This window comes from Mustelus asterias, chromosome 2 (genome assembly GCF_964213995.1).
Source record: "Mustelus asterias chromosome 2, sMusAst1.hap1.1, whole genome shotgun sequence".
In the NCBI taxonomy this organism is placed as follows: domain Eukaryota; kingdom Metazoa; phylum Chordata; class Chondrichthyes; order Carcharhiniformes; family Triakidae; genus Mustelus; species Mustelus asterias.
The window spans coordinates 55,023,573-55,045,491 of record NC_135802.1 but is presented as its reverse complement, the minus strand read 5'-3'; the positions used below and the strand labels follow the sequence as shown (position 1 = coordinate 55,045,491).

Below are 21,919 nucleotides of genomic sequence, written 5' to 3'. Positions count from 1 at the left end.
TTTCCTAACCACGGTAAATAAGACTAAGAAATATAAACAGGGGTAGGTCTTTCGTCCTCACGAGCCTGCTGTGCCAATCAATAGGATCATGGCTAATGCGACATTCCTCATGTCCACTTTTCTGCCCCTTTCCTGTAACACTCGATTCCCTAACTGATCAAAAATCTATCTAGCTCAGCCTTAACTATAAACAAGGACTCCCTCCCCACAGCTTTCTGTAGCAAGGAGTTCTAAAGACTCTCAACCTTCAGACAAAAAATTCCTTCTATATCAGGGGCGGCACGGTGACACAGTGGTTAGCACTGCTGCTTCACAGCTCCAGGGACCCGGGTTCGATTCCCGGCTTGGGTCACTGTCTGTGTGGAGTTTGCACATTCTCCTCGTGTCTGCGTGGGTTTCCTCCGGGTGCTCCAGTTTCCTCCCACAGTCCAAAGATGTGCGGGTTAGGTTGATTGGCCATGCTAAAATTGCCCCTTAGTGTCCTGAGATGCGTAGATTAGAGGGATTAGCGGCTAAAATATTTAGGGATATGGGGGTAGGGCCTGGGTGGGATTGTGGTCGGTGCAGACTCGATGGGCCGAATGGCCTCTTTCTGTACTGTAGGGTTTCTATGATTTCTAATCACAGTTTCAAATTTTAGCCCCTTTATTCTGAGATTATGCCCTCTGGTCCTAGACTCTCTCATGAGGGGAAGTATCCTCTCTACCCTGTCAAGCCTCTTAAGGATCCTACATGTTTCAATGAGATCACCTCTCATCCTTCCAAATTCCAATGAGTCCCAACCTGTTTAACCTTTCCTCATGAGACAATCCTTCTATACCAGGGATCATCCTAGTGAGCCTTCTCTGAACTGCCTCCAGTGAAATAATATCTTTCCTTAAGGGGACCAAAACTGCTCTGAGTACTCCAGATGTGGTCTCACCAATACCCTGCACAGCTGCAACAAGATTTCCCTACTCTTATACTCCAGCCCTCTTGAAATAAGGACCAACATTCCATTAGCCTTCCTGATTACATGCACCTGTGTGCTAGCTTTCATACACAAGAACCCCCAAGTCCCCTTGTGTTGCAGCTTCCTATAGTTTTTCTCCATTTAAATAATACTGTTCTTTTGTTCTCCCTTCCAAAATGAACTTCACCATTTGCCAACTTTTGCCCACTTACTTAGCCTATTAATATCTCTTTGTAAACTGTTTTTATCCCTCTCTCCTTTCCACCCATTTTTGTGTAATCTGCAAATTTGGCTACATTACATTCGCTTCCTTCATCCAAGTCAATATATATTGTAAATTGCTGTGGTCCTAGCACTGGTCGCCAACCTGTAAAAGAACCCCTTCTCCCACTTGCTGTTTGTGCCCATTTGCCAAATCTCTATCCATGCCAATATATTACCTCCAGCATCATGGGCTTTTATTACTTAACCTTTTATGAGGTACCTTGTCGAATGCCTTTTGGAAGACCAAATAAACACCGACTGGTTCCCCTCTATCCACTCTGGTTGAACTTCCTCGAAAGACTCTTAATAGATTAGTCAGACACAATTTCTCTTTCATGAAGTCATGCTGACTCTGCTTGGTTAGATTATGATTTTCCAAATGTGCTGTTACTACTTCCTTAATAAGTGATTCTAACATTTTTCCAACAATAGATGTTAGGCTAATTGGCCTTTCGTTAGCTGCTTTTTGCATAGGGATGTCACATTGGCAGTTTTCCAATCCTCCGGTACTTTTTCAGGCTCCAAGGATTTTTGGAAAATTACAACCAATGCAACCACTATCTCTGTAGTTACATCTTTGAGGATCCTAGAATGCAAACCATCAGGGCTGGAGGACTTATCTGCCTTTAATCCCATTAGCTTGTCTAATACTATTTCTCTCGTGTTGATGATGGTACCATCTGCCATCTTCTTAAAATCCCCAACAATAGAAAAGCATGTCTATGGAAACAGCTGAACAATTAAGAAATTCTGTGCACTAACCAACAGAAGAGGTGTCCTTTCCCACAATCCACTGCTGGTGCACTGAGTAGAGGGAAATTCAGCTGGTCCATTGTGGAACCTGATCTTTGACAGGTTAGTCTTACTGCCCTTTCACAGCCAGGAGTGGGGCACCATCTGATAACTGGATTATTTTCCACAAATGCCTAAAGAAAAAGAATATTAATGTACTGACTCCTGACAAGTACAAATATTTAAACACCCAGGAAAAGAGCAGTGGGTTCAATGCTTTCTCATCTTTGGGAGCTTGACCTAGAGTGAAGTATACCTGGACCCTTCAATGTTCAAAATTTATACCTATTTCGTAAGTTTGTTTACAACAACAAGTTTTGTAAATCATATTTATTCAAGATAAATCTTTGAATGCATTTAGGAAAATTTCCTTATTACTGTTTGTATTTTTATCTATGTTGACTTGCCTTAACTTGACATTCACATATAAAGGAGTAGGTACACAGCCTGTTTTGCTGGTGTCAGTGTTTCTTTTCGTCTTCTGAGGGATAGGTTGCAAAGGTATCAAGATACTTTTTAATACCATACCCAGGTAGCCATGAACAACTTGTGAATTTTGGGAGTGGCTAAAAACAGGATACTTCACTCCAACTTGATCCTGTCCCCATCTGATGATCACACACTTGCACTTCCAGCAAGCATTACTGAACAGTGATCAAGACTAGCAATACGAGGTGATATTTCCCTCTCGATTGATTGGTTCAGGCCAATAGTAGCACTCAGGTTGTCTTCTAATTGGTAGTATCTAATTCAACCAAAATGGGGCTGAACTTTGGACCTAGGACCTAACTAGTTTAGTTTCTGCTGCTTACTCAGATAAATATGATCCAGTGGAATCGCAATACTTCTGGACCTTGAAAATTGTTGAAGGGTCTGAAATAGATGGGGAGCACCTATCGGGCTGATCATGAATCAGAGTAAATAAATCTCAATATTACATGTGGCTTTTCTTTCAATGGAGCATCCAGAACAGCGTTTGGTTTGCTTCATTTTGGTGCATGTTTTATACACTTGCAAAATAAATCCAACAATGAAATTCAAAGCAAATGTTTCACAATTTATGTATCACAAATTTACTATTGTAGAGATTGCAACTGGTGAAGCTGGACAGTTGTGTGACACTTTACCATCACAAGTCAGGCCAATTTTGTCCTCATGACATGCACATATGAACATTGATATTAACAATGAATGGTAAGGGGGGGGCCTGGAAGTGGTCAAGAGCCTAGCAAGGCTGAAGAAGTGGAGGCCCTGCTGATCTTAATGGTAGGAACTTATTTAAATAAATACGTCTAGATTTCCACCCTACCCTTGGTCACATTGTTGGCTAGCCAACAGAGAAATTTGATGAGGATGCAGCTGGGGATTTGTGGGAAAGGTTTCAGCAGTTAGTACAGAGGGCAGGCCCCAGAACAAGATCAGAAGAGGGGGGGAAAGGATATTTCTGGACAGTGGTCGGAAGGAAGAATTCTGTAGCAAACAGAAGGGGTTATGAAGAAAGCTCTTAACACTTCATAATTGCAGCTTCACTTTTAACCTGGCTTCGTTAAACATAATGACAGCAACTGCAGGAAGGTTGGTCGATTCTGGCATCTTGATGAAGTATGAGAAATTTGGGCTGGTGAGGTTCAAAGGGAATACTTCTGTTCCACTTAACTTATGAAGAGTTCCAAAAGAAGGTCTTTAAAACTTAATGCGTGAATGCTTTGGATCTCTTGTTGAGAACTTGATGTTCAATCAAGTTTATATTGTGGTGTAGATTAGGTCACCAGGCTGCAACCTTCAAATGTTAACTAAGCCCTCACCTGCCTCGGGATAATAAAAGTTTGGATGGCTGACGTACTTCATTATGATATTTTAACTCCTGCTGCCACCCCTATTGCAAGTGACTGTTGCGGGGATCTGGGAGTGGGGTATCAAGGCCATCCTCTTTCCACCACAGACCATTTAGAGGACAGGAGCACTTGCCAATTTGTATTATTTGCAAGAGGACAAGATATTACACATTGGTAAATAAAGTGGGGAATGTAGTTAATGAATAGTACTGAACTTAAGTGAGTGGCTGAAAGATTTCAGGGAGTGAGTCAAGGTCCAATTATTGCAGAAGAGTAATTGCAGAACATGAACTGAGTGATATCAAGTCAGACCGAAACCATCATTCTGATGCAATGCAGTGTTCTGGTCAGACATCAAATGTGTACAATGCTAGTCACTGAGGCCAAGGCCAAGACAAACATATGAGTCTAGAAACATGCCAAGGAGGGCAGCTTGCCTAATCCAACTGTCAGAGGACTGAGTGACAAGGGAAGGTTAGAAAAACATGAATTCCTCAGCACCTAATTGAATAGACGATTACTTGCAGATCAAATACTAAATGGACAGGAAAAGGCTGTTCTGGTTCCAGCTGCAAGTAGTCACAGTCACAAGCTTGTAATTTTACGACACGAAAGATTAGTTAACAGCTAAAATGATAGAGAATCCACATTTGGATTTCATTCAAAAATCGCTTGGATCATGGGTAGTGGGCAGGGGGAAAGAGGGATAGACACTGCAGGTACTTATGGAAAGATAAACTGGAGAATCAAATGGTTTTACACCTTTATACATTTATTATCTCTTTCCTATCTCAGCTATGCTAAGATCAAATGTAGTAATCTGAGAATGGATATAAAGAATCAAACCTACAAGTTTCTGCTCTTTATGGCATTGATACACACCAACTTCACCATCAAACTTTCTGTCAGCGTTACTAGTTAAGCCTTTGGTCACTAATAAACCTTTACTGCTGAGAACAATGGCAGAGAGACATAATTCCTATGCAGATCTCATCCATCACCAACTAAGAAAAATCTGCAAAAGTGAGTACTAATACTTTTCTGACCAGAGGAAGAGAGAAGGCAAATCCCTCTCCAAACAATAAGGTGCAATTGTACTTAGAACTACAATTATCAAGGTTCTAGTTATCATAACTTAATGGCACTGCTTTCTAATTTCCCAATTGCCTACAATTTTTTAAAAACAGTTTTTAAAAGTGGCTTATGACACTGTAAGTAGATAATGTTACTGTCCTAATATTTTTAAATATACATTCCGTGTAACCAAGAGCATGAATACTGAATTAAGTAGTTAAGATCATTTTCAGTGTGATTACTCGATTCCAAAGCTTACCTTAATGTCAAACTGCAAATAACGTTTGTCCATCTCTCTAGAAACCAAGTTTTCTATGATATCTACAGGAACTAGCTGAAAGCAGTCAAAGGCGGGACAGATTATGTTGTGGGCTTCTCCCTCTTGGATCTTGATATTCAAAAACCTGCAAAAAGTATAAGGATTATTGTAAATACTGGGGAAATGGACTATGCTTTGACATTTAACCATTTGACTTCAAACCAACAGAAACTTAATTGCACAGATGTGATCAATGGTGAATTTCATCAGCTGTTCATTACAGCTGTGCAGCCTTTCTCTGGGCTTTGCACTGGAACTGATGTTAAATAGGAATCAATTTCAGCACGTATACATGGTAAGGGTCACTTTTAATTAAGGCATTAATCTTAAAGCCCTTCAAATTACACTTTACAGTTGCTGTCAATGACATTCATAGGAAATTCTAGTTAGGATCAAATACCTTAAATGTAACTGGCAACAAAATTCAAATTTCAGTCAGTGAAGATTTAAATTCAGCTCTCAGATTGGGAGCTTGGATTTGATTTTGTTTTGATTTATTGTCACATATATTAAAATACAGTGAAAAGTATTGTTTCTTGTGCCCTATACAAAACATTCCGTTCATAGAGACGGAAACGAGAGAGTACAGAATGTAATGTTACAGTCATAGCTAGGGTGGAGAGAAAGATCAACTTAATGCAAGGTAGGTCCATTCAAAAGTCTGACAGCAGCAGGGAAGAAGCTGTTCTCGAGTCGGTTGGTACGTGACCTCAGTCTTTGTACTTCAAGGTTAAAGCAAATAGATAATTCCTCATTTTTAAACTTTTAGTTTGCAAAATTCATACAGCATCAGTTTGGATAAAACATTTGTTTTAGAACACGCACACAAAAAAAATCAAAGGACTAAATATTCTAGTATCTGATTTAAGTTGAAAGGCGTGTATCATGATCTCCCAAAAGTCCTAATGCAGATACATGTGCTTAAATTGTCTGGTAATTTAAACTTCCAACGGCTGATTTACACTACCTGGGAGCCTCTGCAAATGTCTCCAACAGTGAGCTCAGTGTCAGGCACTTGGGCCAGATATGCAATACTTCACTGCATATTTACCCTGGTAATGTTAGGTTGGTTAATACATGTTCTAACTCATAACAACACAACCGACACCACCCCACCACCTCCCCTGAGCCGAGCACATTCATCACCATCTGCCTTCCCACCTACTCACCTACTGCAAGATTTGGTCTGAAAGATACTGCGGCAAGGTGGCACAGTGGTTAGCACTGCCGCCTCCCAGCACCAGGGACCTGGATTTAATTCCGGCCTTGGGTGACTGTGTGGAGATTGCACATTCTCCCTTTGTCTGCATGGGTTTGGTCCGGGTGCTCCCAGTTGAAAGATGTGTAGGTTGGGATGGATTAGCCATGGTAAATGGGCCCCTGGGAGATTTTTATAGCTCAAGATCTGCACTGCCTTGCGCCTTGGGAATTGTAATTCACGATGCTCGCCTCTCCCATAGGGAATCCGAACATCACAAACTAGAACCCCAATGGGGGCCTAGGCGCCACGCAAATTTACTGAGAAGAACAAAGGGAAAGGAGGAGGAAACAGGAGTTCATTCGTGATGTGGAGATGCCAGTGTTGGGCTGGGGTGGGCACAGTAAGGAGTCTCACAACATCACGTTAAAGTCCAACAGGTTTATTTGGAATCACGAGCTTTCGGAGCACTGTGACATCATCAGGTTAGTGTCCTGATAAAGGAGCTGCGCTCCGAAAGCTTAAGGCCCCCAATGGTGTTGTGAGACTTCTTCCTGCACTTGCTATCCCAGTTTCCCAATGCTTTCACCCCAATGTGGTTGCAACTCTGAGCCTTATCCAACAGTAGGTCTAAAAATGGCCATTGGGATTTTGGTAGTATTTTTGGGACAACAGCAACTTGGTTTTTCCACTGAAAAGATTTTTTTCTTTATTTTAAAGGGGAGATTGATAATTAAATTGAATTTTGAGAAGGGTGGAGGGTGAAATGGACTTGACAGGGAATGCCAGTGTGGAAATAAGTAGAAAAATGTGAACTTCATTGTTAAACAAATGCTGGAGACTTCCCCGATTCATATTATTACTACAAATCATTATGATGATGATGATGTGTGGTTCTGCTCATTTTCAGCTCGTCTTTTTTTTGCAGGGAACCGCTGCTAACTTTCAGAGTTGAGTTGCTGGGCCTTCTGCACTGCCTGGGAGTCATCAGCAATCCCGCTGCAATGCTGCCCGAGAAAGATGCATTTGGGCATTTAAAAATTAGAATTTCAGTTTTACTTCTTTTGAACACTTTTATTTACAAGTGTTCATGATATTTGTGATATAGGGCAGGAATGTTGGAAACAGTGTATTGTTCTATGATTTTAACACTGTTTATTTTAAACAAAATTGTGGTGCCCGTGTTTGAACACAAATTCTTCATTTCAAGCACTAATTGCCATTTATACAGTTTCCATACCCAGCTGTGACCCCCAGTTCAAAAGAGCTACTCACACCCACTCTTCAAAAAAAGCACATAGATTAAGATTCTAATCATTCATTCTAAATAAACCATCCTTCTTTGGCACAGTACCAATTTTTTCCACACCTCTGAAGTATCTTGGGGACATCTTTCTATGTTAAGCCTTAATGAAAACAAGTAATTTCTGTTGCTGGTATTTAACATGTACAAATTCATACTCAATCCATGTTCTATATCAACTGCTGTCATTTAGTTTAGTTTTAATTCACGAGTGAAACACAAAATCCTTAAGGATGCAGGAGCTACCCATCAAGAACATTATTGATTGGCCTAGGCATTAATTTCCCTTTGCAGAGTTACTGAAGCAGGACTGGATAAATGCTCAGCCCCATTCACCCATCATCATTGTGCCCATTGATTTACACTGGCTCCTGGTTAAGTACTGCCTCGATTTTAAAATGCTCTTGCTTTCAAATCTCTCCATGGCCTCACCTCTTCCCAACTGTGCAACTTCCTCCAGCTCCACAACTCTCAGGTATATTGGTATTCCTCCAATTTTGGCCATCTGTACATCCCTGAACTTAATTGTTCCACTATTGGCAGCAATGCTTCAGCTTCCAACATGTCCCAAATCGCCTTATAGCCAACTAAGTACTTTTGATTTGTAGTCACTGGTATAATGTAGGCAATGTTAGCAAATGATGGAGCAGGCTCGAGAGGCCAAATGGCTTACCCGTGCTTTTAATATGTATATTCATGTTTGTATGTCATTTGGATGGATAAGATGAACTGGACTAAATGGCTCTTTCATCCGTAATTACCTTGTGAACAGAAGGTGGAATCATGGCTAAGATTCTGTTTAATCTGTTCAATGGAAGTTTACTGAGCAGGCTTTTTGGAGTCAAACTGCCCAGGCAGGAGTGAGTAATGGTCTCATAGTGAATAGTGTTTTACACTGCAAATAATTCTCAAGAATTATTTCCATTGATTTCAATCTTGTCCTTCGTCTACTTACAACTGGTCCCACTCTACCTTGGTGCTCTTACGATTTATTTTGAGGTATTGAAATATCGCGATAAAGTTGTGTTGCATAGCAGGTATTAAAACTATATTCTAGTGAGACATAGGAATCAGCAGAGTCTTCAGACTTGCCTGACCAAGAAAATATATATTTGCTACCCATACAGTCTTTGTCCTCTGGTCTTTCAAAAGTAACATCGCACAGAGACGCAAGAAACCCCAGGGTTCCAATGCTTCGCAGTGATAGTGAAGACATATGTTGTCCAGTTATTGGACTTTGTTGCTCAGGAATCACTTGACCCGTCGACTCAGATTACTAATAAAATTGAAACCAATTACGCCTCTCGTATGAACTAATTATATCGAATATCATGCACCCAGGCAGGAGAAAGTCTTCCACGACTTCTACAGAATAGAAAAGCTCTTCTGAAGTGTATCTTGGTTGTAAGTATTGAATCTTTCCCCCAAAAATGAATTTACTGTCAATAAGTCCACCTGGTGCAATGTGTAGGACATTAATGAAGGCTGAGGCAGTCACCAAAATCGATGTTATCATCTGCAGTGTTATAAATAACTACTGGGATATCTTCCTGCTCAATTAACAATATTGAACAATGTTGAAGTTAAATTTGTACTCTCTGGTTTAATAATGCACAGTGGGCTCATTTGATACATAACGACTGCATTATATAATTTCTGATCTTAATATTAATAGCCTATGTTGTCTATATAGAACATAGAAAGCCACAGCACAAACAGGCCCTTCGGCCCACAAGTTGTGCCGATCACATCCCCACCTCTAGGCCTATCTATAGCCCTCAATCCCATTAAATCCCATGTACTCATCCAGAAGTCTCTTAAAAGACCCCAACGAGTTTGCCTCCACCACCACCGACGTCAGCCGATTCCACTCACCCACCACCCTCTGAGTGAAAAACTTACCCCTGACATCTCCTCTGTACCTACCCCCCAGCACCTTAAACCTGTGTCCTCTCGTAGCAACCATTTCAGCCCTTGGAAATAGCCTCTGAGAGTCTACCCTATCCAGACCTCTCAACATCTTGTAAACCTCTATCAGGTCACCTCTCATCCTTCGTCTCTCCAGGGAGAAGAGACCAAGCTCCCTCAACCTATCCTCATAAGGCATGCCCCCCAATCCAGGCAACATCCTTGTAAATCTCCTCTGCACCCTTTCAATGGCTTCAACATCTTTCCTGTAATGAGGTGACCAGAACTGTGCGCAGTACTCCAAGTGGGGTCTAACCAGGGTCCTATAAAGCTGCAGCATTATCTCCCGACTCCTAAACTCAATCCCTCGATTAATGAAGGCCAGTACGCCGTACGCCTTCTTGACCGCATCCTCCACCTGCGAGGCCGATTTAAGAGTCCTATGGACCCGGACCCCAAGGTCCTTCTGATCCTCTACACTGCTAAGAATGGTACCCTTCATATTATACTGCTGCTTCATCCCATTGGATCTGCCAAAATGGATCACCACACACTTATCCGGGTTGAAGTCCATCTGCCACTTCTCCGCCCAGTCTTGCATTCTATCTATGTCTCGCTGCAACTTCTGACATCCCTCCAAACTATCCACAACACCACCTACCTTGGTGTCGTCAGCAAACTTACCAACCCATCCCTCCACTTCCTCATCCAGGTCATTTATGAAAATGACAAACAGCAAGGGTCCCAGAACAGATCCCTGGGGCACTCCACTGGTCACTGACCTCCATGCAGAGAAAGACCCCTCCACAGCCACTCTCTGCCTTCTGCAGGCAAGCCAGTTCTGGATCCACAAGGCAACAGCCCCTTGGATCCCATGCCCTCTCACTTTCTCAAGAAGTCTTGCATGGGGGACCTTATCGAACGCCTTGCTGAAGTCCATATAGACCACATCCACCGCTCTTCCTTCGTCAATGTGTTTGGTCACATTTTCAAAGAACTCAACCAGGCTCGTAAGGCACGACCTGCCCTTGACAAAGCCGTGCTGACTACTTTTGATCATACTAAACTTCTCTAGATGATCATAAATCCTGTCTCTCAGGATCCTCTCCATCAACTTACCAACCACTGAGGTTAGACTCACCGGTCGGTAATTTCCCGGGCTGTCCCTGTTCCCTTTCTTGAATATAGGGACCACATCTGCAATCCTCCAATCCTCCGGAACCTCTCCCGTCTCCATCGACGATGCAAAGATCATCGCCAAAGGCTCCGCAATCTCCTCCCTCGCCTCCCACAGTAACCTGGGGTACATCCCATCCGGTCCCGGCGACTTACCAACCTTGATGCCATTCAATAGTTCCAACACATCCTCTTTCTTTATGTCCACATGCTCGATCCTTTCTGTCCACCGCAAACCAGCAGTACAACCACCCAGATCCCTTTCCACCGTGAATACCGAGGTAAAGTATTCATTAAGCAGCTCCGCCATTTCTAACGGTTCCGCACAAACTTTTCCCCCTTCACCTTTTAAGGGTCCTATGCCTTCACATCTCATCCTTTTACTCTTGACATATTTGTAGAAAGCCTTGGGATTCTCCTTAATCTTACCCGCCAAGGCCTTCTCATGACCCCTTCTCGCTCTCCTAATTTCCTTCTTAAGCTCCTTCCTACATCCCGTATACTCCTCTAAATCCTTAACACCTCCTAGCTCTCTGAACCTTCTGTACGCCTCTCTTTTCTTATTCACCAGGTTCATCACAACCTTCGTGCACCACGGTTCCCGTACCCTACCAACACCCCCCTGTCTCATCGGAACGTTGTCATGCAGAGCTCCAGACAAACATTCCTTGAAAATCCTCCACTTTCCTTCGGTACTTTTCCCCAAGAATGCCTCCTTCCAATTTACCCGTCTAATTTCCTCCCTGATGACACTGTATTTCCCTTTACTCCAGAGAAACACTTTCCTAGCCTGCCTGATCCTATCTCTTTCCAATGCTATCGTGAAGGAGATAGAATTATGATCGCTATCCCCAAGATGCTCACCCACCGAGAGATCCTCCACCTGTCCAGGTTCATTAGCCAGCACCAGATCAAGTACAGCCTCTCCTCTAGTAGGCTTATCCACATACTGTGTCAGGAAACTCTCCTGGACACACCTAACAAACTCCTCTCCATCCAAACCCCTAGCCCTAGGGATATTCCAATCTATGTTTGGGAAATTAAAATCTCCCATCATGACAACTCTGTTATTCCTACATCTCTCCAGGATCTGTTTCCCCATCTGCTCCTCAACATCTCTGTTACTATTGGGCGGCCTATAGAAAACACCCAGCAACGTTACCGACCCCTTCCTGTTCCTAACCTCCACCCACAGAGACTCCGTAGTCAATCCCTCCACGGCGTCCACCTTCTCTACAGCCGTGACACTATCCCTGATCAACAGTGCCACTCCCCCCCCTCTCTTGCCTCCCTCCCTGTCCTTCCTGAAACATCTAAAACCCGGCACCTGAAGCACCCAGTCCTGTCTGATGATATATCTGATTATTTGTAATCAGATGCCAACAATGGGAGCTATCATTTTACGACGACCTTTCTGTGATTGGCGAACTGGTTGGTGAATTTTGAAATCGGAAAAAATAGCATGCTTGATTGAGGGGGAGGGTTAAAGGTATTCGCGTGTGCGTGGAGAGAAATAAGGGGTCCTGAAACAGAACTACCAGGTGTGATTTCTCTACCTGGATCTTGATGAATGCCATGAGTCTGATCTGTTTGGAGACGTGCTGTTCTACCTAGCTACGGCAATGCCCAGATTCACTTTGATACTTTTCATTTCAGCATCAATCCCAGTTTGCATTATTGGTAACACAGCAACATCTTGAGGTCATAGAGGTTTACAGCATGGAAACAAGCCATTCGGCCCAACTTATCCATGCTGCCCTTTTTAAAAAAAAAAACCCCAAGCTAATCCCAATTGCCCGCATTTGACCCATATCCCTCTATACCCATCTTATCCATGTAACTATCTAAATGCTTTTTAAAAGACAAAATTGTACCCGCCTCTACTACTACTTCTGGCAGCTTGTTCCAGACACTCACCACCCTCTGTGTGAAAAAAATGCCCCTCTGGACACTTTTGTATCTCTCCCCTCTCACCTTAAACCTATGCCCTCTAGTTTTAGACTCCCCTACCTTTGGGAAAAGATATGGACTATTTAGCTGATCTGTGCCCCTCATTATTTTATAGACCTCTATAAGGTCACCCCTCAGCCTCCTATGCTCCAGAGAAAAAAGTCCCAGTCTATCCAGCCTCTCCTTATAACTCAATCCATCAAGTCCCGGTAGCATCCTAGTAAATCTTTTCTGCACTCTTTCTAGTTTAATAATATCCTTTCTATAATAGGGTGACCAGAATTGCACACAGTATTCCAAGTGTGGCCTTACCAATGTCAATGTTGAGGTGAAAACGGACACAAAGTAGCCACTTAAAACCTTCGTCATATTCTAGCGGTCACCCAAAGTTGTCCTAAAGAAAAATTGCTTGAATAATCCTATGCAGTGCTGAATGGCTCACCAGCTTCTAACAGCTGATATTACGGTCTCCGCTATTCAAATCATCTCCAGTTCTTTTCACTGCTCTAATAACTACTTTGGTTGCCTTTAGCTGAGATCTATATTTATCTCTGTTGCTGAGAGAATTACTTTCCCTAAAGCTGTAAATATGACTTGGTAATATTTCATATCAAATACCAAAGCAGAAGAATAGATTTGTCCTTTAAACCAAAAAATTGTTTTCTAAAGTGTCTGCAATATTTGCAGCCCGGGATGCACGGTATTTAGAAAAGGAATTAAGCAAGGGATTAGAAGTGGAAAGGAATGATGAAGTGCCAACAAAAAAATTAAAATAGACCACCTCTATCGATTGAAATACTCCAGCTTCCAATAATCCAGAATGGCAAATGATACTCACCCTTCCCAGCATCCTCGGCAAAATTCATGACCACAAGGCACATCCACAGGATCTTCAAATACAGAAATGTTGCACAAGCAAATGCCACACTGAAAAATAAGTTATCATTGCAAGTGACTGTAAAAAAAACAAGTAAAAAATAAAAATGCACAACTTCAACAAGACGAAGCCAGGATAACATCTCCATTCTCAAATGTTAACTTCTCTCAGATTTCACCACAACATAGAAAAAGGAGTAGGTACATTGACCCTTTGAATCAGCTCCACCATTCAATCCTATATTCTACTTAAACTCCACCTTTCTTTACTATCCCCACATCCTTAATTCGCTTAGTACCCAATAATCTAGTGAATTCTGACCTGAATATGCTCGCTGACTGAGCAGCCATAGCTCTGTGGGGTGAAGAATTTCAAATATACACAATCCTTGAAAGAAGAAATTTCTCCACCCAATCCTAAATCCCTTCTTCCGAGACTGTCACCCTCTGTTCCCCAGCCAGGAGAAACATTTTCTTTGTATCCAACCCGTCAAGCCTCTGTAGAATTTTCTATCTTACAATTGGATCATCCCTCATGCTTCTAAACTCTAACACAGGCCTGGTCAATCTCTCCTCACAGACAATCCCCTTATCCCAGGAACCAGTCTAGCAAACCCTGGCTGCACCCCTTAGGTAAGGAAGCCAAAACTACACCCAGCACACTCCAAGCAGCCTGGTTTCACCCAAGTCCTGCAGTTAAGACTTCACTCTTATTCTTCAATCCTTTTTAAATATAGAAAAGTGAACCATTTACTTTCTAAAATGTTTGCTGTACCTCCATGTTAACTTTATGATTTATGTACAAATGGCACCCAGTACCCTGTCCGTCGACCAATGCTATTACATTACCCCCAATCCCGAGTCCTCAATGGCTGCATCCTTCCATCTAGAGATAATGATGGGCACCCAGCAAACAATTAATTCAGATGGGCCCTGGAGTTGCAGACTTGTCGAGCATCTGTAACCACCTCATGGGCTGGCATTTGTTGGAGTTGCTGAAAGGCGCTAACTTGAGGGAAATACTAATTGGGTATTCCACTAATGGGACTCCACTTCAGATTTTGGGTTAGATTTACTCCTTTATCCATTAACTCATGATTTTGTTATTAGTGTTGAAAGGTACTGAAAGGTAAGGCCCAGATTTCTACAGATGTAAATGTGATCTTATCCTCCAGCTGCACCATTCCCTAAACCCCCCTTTCAAAGTGGCCAGCCTTCCCACCTCTGGAGCCTGCAGGCAAAACCCAGACTAGCCACTAATCCCCCTCGATAGAGACCTACCCCAGCAAATTAAGTTTAATTAAATAGAATCCCTTCACCAGACCACCACCCCAGCAAATTAACACCCTCAGCAAAACACACACCTCTATGCATAATCACGCAACAGCAAAAAAACTCAAAAGGCTCCCACCATGCACTAACACCCCCAAAGCCCCTCACCATAGCACTGTCGCTCCATTAAATCCCCTTATTAGAGTACTAAATCCTCCAATAATCCATCAATAAACCTCTCACCACAGCTGTATACCTTCCAAAAATAATTCCTCTCCACAGCAAAATCTCCTCGAAATAAAGTAGTGACCCTTTACTATGACAGCAGAAAACAACGCTTTGCCTCTTGAGGCTAAAAACCAGGCTCAATTTTAGATATTCATGCCCAGAACGCCTGGGTTAGATTCCAGTCTGCAACTCACTCCTGGGTATCTGTTGTTCGAAGCATGAATCACCCAAACCTCTTGATTATTTTCTAGCCTGTAACTCCCAGATATCTGTTATTCCGAGTACAAAAACTCACAGACCGCTCAGGAGCGAGTTGCAGGCTCAAATCTAACGACGGGTTTCAGGGTTGGGGGTTTACGTTTTGAATAACAGGTACTCAGAAGTGACTCACAGGCTGGAATCTAATTGCGGCATTCAGGGATGTGGGCTGATGATGTATCGAATAACAGATACGAAGGAGGGAGTTACAGGTTGGAATCTAACCAAGAGGTTCAGGTGCTTTATATATAGAATGGCAGAGGCATTAGAAGCTGGAATCCAATCGAGGGGTTTGGGTAGCTGATATACCAAATGACCCATCAGTCGTAATTTTGTGTAATACCCCTGTGACAAAAACATATTTTTTAATATCTTCCCACCACAGAACCATAGAAGCCCTGCAGTGCAGGAGGCGGCCAACCGGCCCATCTAGTTTGCACCGATTCTCTGAAAGAACATCCCAACCCAGCTCCCCCCTCACCCCCAAATCCCCGTAACCTTGCATATTTTACCATGGCTAATTCGCTTAACCTGCACATCTTTGGTACTGTGAAACAGGCTCGTGTGCGCAGGTATGAATGAGATTAACTCAATTACAATCTGAAGACAGTAGACTGCAAGGTTCAGAATGTCAATCAGGGGTTGATGAGATAGCAAGTAGTTTGAAGTGAAGATGAACAGAGCTAAGATGTAGAGTACCAGTGGGCAGCATAAACAGAAATTTAAATTAGGAAGTTAAGGGAAGCAACTTAAAATTAACCATTGTTTTTCAAAAGGACAAGTACAATTGGCATAGATCAAACGGATGAAGCAAAGTAGTAAGTTTTCTTATACGCAAAATTAATAGCCATAAATAAAATGAAAGATCTGCAAATTCTGAGAAAGGGAGTTATGAAAGGAATGTAAAATTTAAAAGTTAAGATGAAAGGTATTTTTATGATGAAAGTGAGGAGGTGTGGGATAGAGGGAAAGTTGGCCGATTGGATAGGTAACTGGCTGTCTGACCGAAGACAGAGGGTGGTGGTCGATGGAAAATTTTCGGATTGGAGGCAGGTTGCTAGCGGTGTGCCGCAGGGATCAGTGCTTGGTCCTCTGCTCTTTGTGATTTTTATTAATGACTTAGAGGAGGGGGCTGAAGGGTGGATCAGTAAATTTGCTGATGACACCAAGATTGGTGGAGTAGTGGATGAGGTGGAGGGCTGTTGTAGGCTGCAAAGAGACATAGATAGGATGCAAAGCTGGGCTGAAAAATGGCAAATGGAGTTTAACCCTGATAAATGTGAGGTGATTCATTTTGGTAGGACTAATTTAAATGTGGATTACAGGGTCAAAGGTAGGGTTCTGAAGACTGTGGAGGAACAGAGAGATCTTGGAGTCTATATCCACAGATCTCTAAAGGTTGCCACTCAAGTGGATAGAGCTGTGAAGAAGGCCTATAGTGTGTTAGCTTTTATTAACAGGGGGTTGGAGTTTAAGAGCCGTGGGGTTATGCTGCAACTGTACAGGACCTTGGTGAGACCACATTTGGAATATTGTGTGCAGTTCTGGTCACCTCACTATAAGGAGGATGTGGAAGCGCTGGAAAGAGTGCAGAGGAGATTTACCAGGATGCTGCCTGGTTTGGAGGGTAGGTCATATGAGGAAAGGTTGAGGGAGCTAGGGCTGTTCTCTCTGGAGCGGAGGAGGCTGAGGGGAGACTTAATAGAGGTGTATAAAATGATGAAGGGGATAGATAGAGTGAACGTTCAAAGACTATTTCCTCGGGTGGATGGAGCTATTACAAGGGGGCATAACTATAGGGTTCGTGGTGGGAGATACAGGACGGATATCAGAGGTAGGTTCTTTACGCAGAGAGTGGTTGGGGTGTGGAATGGACTGCCTGCAGTGATAGTGGAGTCAGACACTTTAGAAACATTTAAGCGGTTATTGGATAGGCACATGGAGCACACCAGGATGATAGGGAGTGGGATAGCTTGATCTTGGTTTCAGATAAAGCTCGGCACAACATCGTGGGCCGAAGGGCCTGTTCTGTGCTGTACTGTTCTATGTTCTATGTTCTATGAAAGAGAAAGAACATATTTAAAGGGAGATTGAAAACTGTGTTTGGAAGATGTGGTTATGAGATCAGAAAGCAGCTGGAATCAGACCTATGAAGAAGCCGTTGATGCCACCCTCAGATAAAAGTGTGTGTCTGTGTTGGCAAGATTTTGATGCATGCTTTGGCTTCCCAGCATTGAACAAGAAAGAGAAAAGCTTGTGTAAGACTTCCCCTACAGCAACAGGGGATCTGTGGTAACTTTGCTGAATTGTTATGGATTAAAACCTATGAGGACTGTTGCCTAAAAGGGATGTTTAACTCTCAAGTTAATTAAGCAGAAACTTTTGGTAAATGTTTTCTGGTGTCTAAGTTTTTTTTCCCCCTTTTTAAATAAATGTTTAAATCTTATAGGTGGTTTGAAATTATTTTTTGTGACTTCAGATAAATTGCAAATCATTGTGATAGCTTGTTCAAATTTCCCTCTGGGATTTGGGCAGCCTGGCACTTACCACCTGTCATATCATAATATCCTCCTATGTAATAGATTATAGAATATTATATTTGGGTTTTCAAAAAGAAAACACACTCACTTGTTCCCCCTTTTATCAAAATTAAAATAAGCTTAAGCAGATACTTTTTATCAGTGGACCTTCAATGTTTGTATCCATTCTACATGGGGTGGCACGGTAGCACAGTGGTTAGCACTGCTACTTCACAGCTCCATGGACCTGGGTTCGATTCCCGGCTTGGGTCACTGTCTGTGTAGAGTTTGCACATTCTCCTCGTGTCTGCGTGGTACCCTCCGGGTACTCCAGTTTCCTCCCACAGTCCAAAGATGTGCGGGTTAGGTTGATTGGCCATGCTAAAATTGCCCCTTAGTGTCCTGAGATGCGTAGGTTAGAGGGATTAGCGGGTAAAATATGTAGGGATAAGGGGGTAGGGCCGGGGTGGGATTGTGGTCGGTGCAGACTCGATGGGCCAAATGGCCTCTTTCTGCACTGTAGGGCTTCTATGATGCGTTATGATGGAAAACAGCATAACATTTTAAATACGCTTTTTTCCCCACGAGAAACACTCAGTTCAAACTATGTTTTCGGTACAGACAAAGTGAAACTAAACTCTATGTAACCAATCATGTTTGTGACTTAGTACAAATCTTGAAGTTACGACAGTTATTGTATTCTAAGGAAATATCTGACAAATTAAAATCATCAACATACCACAAGTGCATCCTCATCAGTTGGAGATAAGCTGATATCATCCGGAGATGTGACAGAGGAACGGGTGGTGCGAGGAGTTCGAGGAGAGGGGAGAGTATCCCATGCATTATACCCACTGGGTGGTGGAATTGGCATCTGAATGCCTGAACGTTGGCAACAGTCTTCAGGGTTTAACATCCAAGCTTCAAGTAGTTTTTCTCGATCCCAGTCTAGGAAAACACAAATTGAAAAAAGGCAACACAAAAGTTTATTTAACAAAACTTTAGTGCTGTTATATTGGTCTTAAACTGCAATAGCTTTATTACTGTTCCTATTCAGTAGTATTTGCTTTGCAGGTTTACAAATGCATTGTGCTGGTAAAAATTTCATAGCGCTAAGTATTAATCAATTCCCTACGTTGAGCCTTGTGTCAGTTGGGCGACCACAAAAGGTGGTCAGCAGAACAGAGGGCCCTTTGATCGAGGGATGTATCATAGGGAGGAGGAGAAGGAAGAGGGGAGAAGAAAGGAAAGAGGATTTGGTGCCACTATTGTTAAGGAGGCAACATCAGAAGCAAGTGAAAATGTAGCAAGCTCTCACCTTGTTTTGAGGAACTGAAGATGCTTAAAGGTGGAGGAAAAGACAAAGAAAAATGTGTCCAAAATGGATCAAAAGTTAACTATGTGTTTTAAAGATGATACAGGCTACAAACCAGTACTTATGACACAAAAGCAACATACTTCAAATGCTGGAAATCTGAAACAAAAACAGAAAATGCTGGAAACATTCAGCAGATCAGGCAACATTTGGGAACCAATACAGGTCCTAGCTATATCGCTCTTTTCTTGGGATGCATGGACCATTCTTAGACTTATTCCTACTCGGGACTCTTCCTCACTTCTTTATCCTGGTCCTTTGAAGACAGTAGTGCCATTTTCTGTTCTCGTCTCAAACTGGAAATTTTCAATTCACTACCGATTTCCACCACTTCCTTGATTTCACATGGCCCATCTGTGAATATTCCCTTCTCCCCCATTTTATATATTTCCGCTTCTGGTTTAGGTATCAACCAATGTTCACTTTATGCCCACTGATTCCCAAATCCACTTTGATTACACTTCCTTCTACTTCACTTCCTGAAAGCTCAATATTTAATTCTCCCAGTTTCTCTATCTCTGTTCCATCTGCTCTGACAATGCCATTTTCCTACCAGTGCTTCCAGTATATCTTCCTTTTTCCTCAGCCATTGGTTCACCCCCACCCTGGTTGATAGGGACCTTTGACCATGCCCATCCCATTTCCCACATGTCTATTCACATTCTTTCCCACAACCATGAATCTTGACCACACCAGTGTCCCCTAGTTCTAGCCTCTCCCACAAGTGGTAACATCCTCTCAACAATCACCCTATCAAGTCCCCTCAGGATCTTGTATGTTTCCCGGAGATCACCTCTCAATCTTCTAAGCTCCAATGGGTACAGGCCTAACCAGTCCAAACATTTCCTCGTAAGATAACCTCTTCATCCCAGAAACCAGTCAAGTGAACCTTCTCCGTATTGCTTATAATGCAATACACTTCACCTTCACTAACCATTTACTCCAATTCAGGGTCCTGTGGTTCAGAGCTAATCCCAACAGACGCAGGTGTTAGGCAGGATCCACCAGGGATGGGACTCCAATCCATCACAGTGCGCACACTCACACAGAGAGATAAAGGAGTGATTTACTGTGGCCCACACACCTAACTTGTATGCCTTTGGCCTGTGGGAGGAAACTGGAGCACCTGGTGAAAATCCACACGTACACTGGGAGAAGGTGCAAACTCCGCATAGACATCCAAGCGCAGAATCAAACCCAAGTCCCTGGAACTGAGGGGCAGCAGTGTGAACCACTGCGCCGCCTGTACTGCTTCTAATGCAATTATATTCTTTCTGAAGTAAGGATACAAAAACTATAGCGTATGCGGATGACACAGACTGGGGGAGCTGTGGATAGTGAAGAGGATTGCCAGAGGATACAGCAGAATATAGATAGGCTGGAGACTTGGGTAGAGAAATGGCAGATAGAATTTAATCCAGATAAATTTGAGGGGATGCATTTTGGAAGGTCTAATGCAGGAGGGAAGTATACAGTAAATGGCAGAACCCTTAGAAGCATTAACATACAGATGGATCTAGGCATACAGGTCCACAGTTCTCTGAAAGTGGCAACACAAGTGGGTAAGGTGGTCAAAGAGGAGTATGGCATGCTTGCTTTCATCGGTTGGGGCATTGACTATAAAAATTGGCAAGTTATGTTGCAGCTGTATAGAACTTTAGCTAGGCCACATTTGGATTATCTACAGTTCTGGTCACCACACTATCAGAAGGATGCGGAGGCTTTGCAGAGGGTACGGAAAAGGTTTACCAGGATGTAGCTTGGTTTGAAGGGTATTAGCTATGAGGAGAGATTTGATTTGTTTTCACTTGAATGTAGAGGCTGAAGGACGACCTGATAGAAGTTTACAAAATTATGAGATGCATGGATAGTCGGAGTCTTTTTCCCAGGGTAGAAATGAAAAGAAGCAAAATCTGTCACAATAAACAATATCCTTCTACAGATATCAGGGAGGCTGAAGCACTTCAATAGATCACCAGGAGTTTTATAATTACAAAATATATAGAAAATGGAGGAAAAATTAATGAAAGACTGACCACTGATTTCAAAAAATACTGGAACTGCTTGTCCAATTCTAGGAAAGATTGACTGTATTATAGTAAAAGATAGAAAACAATATTCATTTTGAGCACACCAAAAATGTTAAATATAACAAATCAGATGAGAAAACAAGACATTCAGTTCAACTTGCTGCCCTACATTGGCTTCATCTCACCCTATTTCATCTAACCCCAACAACATATCCTTTCATCCCTTCTTTCCTCATGTGTTTATCTAGTTTCCCCTTAAATGCTATGTATGCTATTTGTATCAACTGCTTCTAATGTAATATGTTCCACATTCTTATCACTCCTTAGATTCAGATGTTTCTCCTGAATTTGCTATCTGATTTATTAGTGCCACTTCATATTTATATTTTGGACTTCCCCATTACTAGAAACATTTTCTTTACTGCAACCCTATCAAATCCCTTTTTTATTGCTCAGCCTATCCTTCTCTGGGAGAAAAGGGCCTATTCAGTCTTTCCTATGGGCATATCCTTTCAGTAAATATACATAATGACATTTTCAGAAAATTACTGATGACTAGCTCACCTTACCATAAAAAACACTCACTGTTG

General features: G+C 42.4%; 1 protein-coding gene across 6 annotated transcripts in view; it reads right to left on the bottom strand.

Moving 5' to 3' along the window:
- The window catches only part of LOC144507960 (ankyrin repeat and IBR domain-containing protein 1-like), a 97,655-nt gene that overhangs the window by 34,462 nt on the left and 41,274 nt on the right, over window positions 1–21,919 (bottom strand). For all 6 annotated transcript variants that reach the window (XM_078235618.1, XM_078235597.1, XM_078235578.1 and 3 more), the window contains exons 6-9: window positions 18,664–18,872; window positions 13,610–13,698; window positions 5,177–5,321; window positions 1,979–2,142 (exon numbers count right to left, since the gene is read on the bottom strand). In XM_078235618.1, coding sequence (XP_078091744.1) covers window positions 1,979–2,142; window positions 5,177–5,321; window positions 13,610–13,698; window positions 18,664–18,872 — 607 coding nt within the window. The remainder of the gene's footprint in view (window positions 1–1,978; window positions 2,143–5,176; window positions 5,322–13,609; window positions 13,699–18,663; window positions 18,873–21,919) is intronic.